At 34.9% G+C, this 2,823-nt stretch overlaps 1 protein-coding gene across 1 annotated transcript; it reads right to left on the minus strand.

Annotated features, from left to right (window-relative positions):
- Positions 1–1,684: 1,684 nt before the first annotated feature.
- On the minus strand, positions 1,685–2,411 carry LOC145012042 (histone H2A.1-like). Its single transcript, XM_078970810.1, has 2 exons — positions 2,137–2,411; positions 1,685–2,032 (listed from the first exon to the last, which is right to left on the minus strand). Exons 1-2 carry the CDS (start codon positions 2,341–2,343, stop codon positions 1,784–1,786), a joined length of 456 nt encoding a protein of 151 aa, XP_078826936.1. The 5' UTR covers positions 2,344–2,411; the 3' UTR covers positions 1,685–1,783.
- Positions 2,412–2,823: the final 412 nt, after the last annotated feature.

Here is a 2,823-nt window from a genome sequence, read left to right on the forward strand (position 1 = left end):
GTTTATTTTAACCAACCAACCTGTGCACGACGCAATTGTCATGCCTACTGTTAAACGCGGTTGGTACTGAAATTAGAATTAGGTTTGCATTCGGTTGGGGGGGGGGGGGGGGGTGTTTGAGGTGGTGGGGATTGAAATTGAATTGTTGTGGCGTTTTGAATTGTAAATAGTAGCTAGGAACACCACCTACAAACATTTGATTTTGAGAGTAAGGTGTTGTTTGATTTTTTGAAGCAAAAATTCATGAAGTCTACGGACCACCTCTGCAACCCTCTGTAGTAGAAGAGGTAGACCAAACGACTGCAGACTATAATAAGAAGCGTGTTTGTTTTTTTAACATCTGCATACTACTGCAGATATTAAAAAATTAAAATAAACTAATTGTATAAACCGAAAATAGCTTTTTAATACGTAAAATTTAATAATGTATAACATTTCGGTAAAAATTAATGATATTTCAGTAAAAAGAATGATATTTCAACAAAAAATAAAGATATTTTCAGTAAAAAATAATAATATTTCATCAAGAAATTATCATTATTGAATATAAAAAAAATGAAAAATAAATTCAATAAGAATAAACGAAAAAAAATGTGAAATAAAATTTTAATAACATATAATCAAAATTTCAGCAATAAAAAAAGAAGAAAAAGAGGTTGGAAGAGATTGGAAGAGGCAGTACAAGTGCTGCGCCAAACAGAGCACGCGCAGAAGTTTTTGACTCAGAAGACTTCTAAAAAACAAACAGCTGCGAGATGAAAAGTGTTGCGCGTGTGCTGCACCGCGCAGCAATAAGAGGTTTGAAGAGGTTTTTTCCAAAAAACAAACTGCACCTAAATTAATAGATCGATTTGTGGCCGATAAGGTCGATTTGTGGCCGATAAGGTGGTGGTGATGAGATCCTATCCAAAGAGTGCAATTGGGTTGGAAGCATTTGAGTTTGAGAGTATTTTGGTTGTTGAAAACATTTTGATAGAATAAGGTTTGTTTTTCTAAGTAAATTGAAGGGTGCATGTGTATGTATGTATATGTATAGTGGTAATATCTAATTAAAAAATGACAAACACACTCCAACGATTACAGTGCAAACAGTTCGTAAATACAATTGGGTGCGGTGTATACCGCTGGTAATAGCTTCCACATAAGTATAACGGCAATAATAGTAGCATGACACCGCAGGCTAATCCTTACTTAAGACATTACAAATCTAAAAAAAACAAGACATGTTTATACTATGTCAAGTTTTTAAAAGACACTGCCACATACACAAATCTGAAATTTCGTTTTATACCATGACATCAAATTAAAGAGACTTATAAATTATAATTATACTAAATCCAATGAGTTTTGTCCATCATCTTACCCCTTCTTTACATTCATGACATACGTCTTTAACTTTCAACCAAAAACTTATTGTTCAGCACTACCGCTAGAAAACCAATGGCCTCTGTGCTTTCTGCATTTCAAATTTTCAACGGCTTCAGACTCATTAAGCATACATCTATGGCATCACTTTTTTAATTAATTGAGACGACTATCAATCGCATAAATGATGAATCTCAAGCAGCATCATAGAAATTAGGGTTTTGGTATATTTTATAAACCCAAAACACCACAATAACAATAAACTTGTGAGATTTATCAAAACACAACAACAAGATCAATTAACACAACAATCCAAATAGATACATAACTAAAAATGATTAGATTGATTATGGCGCTAAAAACAAGAAACTATGTTGACATTTAACTTATGTAGCTTCATACAAACATCATAACTATTCTATGCCTTCTTGGGTGATTTGGAAGCTTTGGTCGATTTGGGAGATTTAGGAGTCTTCTCGGCGTCAACTGCAGATTTCTTAGGCAACAAAACTGGATTGATGTTTGGTAGAACACCCCCACTCGCGATTGTAACACCAACAAGCAATTTCCCCAATTCTTCATCGTTCCTCACAGCCAATAGAACATGTCTAGGGTTAATTCTCGTCTTCTTGTTATCTCTTGCTGCATTTCCAGCCAACTCCAAAACCTATAATTCGATTTTGAGAATCAAATCAATTGTTGAATTCAACAAACATCGATAAAAAAAACACAAAATAAAACAAAATAATCACAGAAAATTTGAATACGAACCTCAGCAGCGAGGTATTCAAGAACGGCAGCGAGATAGATCGGTGCACCGGAGCCAGTTCGTTGAGCGTATCGGCCTTTTTTCAAAAACCTGGAGATTCTACCCACCGGAAATTGAAGTCCGGCCTTAACCGACTTGGTCACCGATTTCTTCCTTTCACCGGCGCCTTTCCTTCCTCCGGCACCCTTAGTTGTCTTCCCGGACTCCATTGATCTGACTTGAAATTTGTGTGGAGAGATTAGATTCGTTGGAGTAGATTGTGAATTTGAAAATTCGATGAATAAAACGGAGGGAGAAGAGGAGTATATATAATGCGCGGTTTGTTTGGTTGAATTTAAGGTGGTAGGATCAAAAATGATCAGACGGTTAACATATGCCACGATGGCAATCCATAGTAAAGAAAAGAGGAGCAGCCAATGCGAAGGTAATTAATTAACTATTTAACCGGCGCTCATTACAGTTGGGCCAATTTTAAATTTGTAAAACTGCAATATCATGGATTATTTATTATTTTTCTATGAATTTATGTATATTTTTCAAATATAAATCATATATATTAAACAAAAAAAATTATCATTGTTTTTTCAGAATAACCTACACATATCCTATGGTCTACTTTTAAATTACATGTATTAAGCTTACGGGAGTGAAAAGTGCTCACCACCCTTTACTGGTACTTGTGAAATGGG

Source organism: Lactuca saligna, chromosome 8 (genome assembly GCF_052625555.1).
Source record: "Lactuca saligna cultivar CGN05327 chromosome 8, ASM5262555v1, whole genome shotgun sequence".
Taxonomy (NCBI): domain Eukaryota; kingdom Viridiplantae; phylum Streptophyta; class Magnoliopsida; order Asterales; family Asteraceae; genus Lactuca; species Lactuca saligna.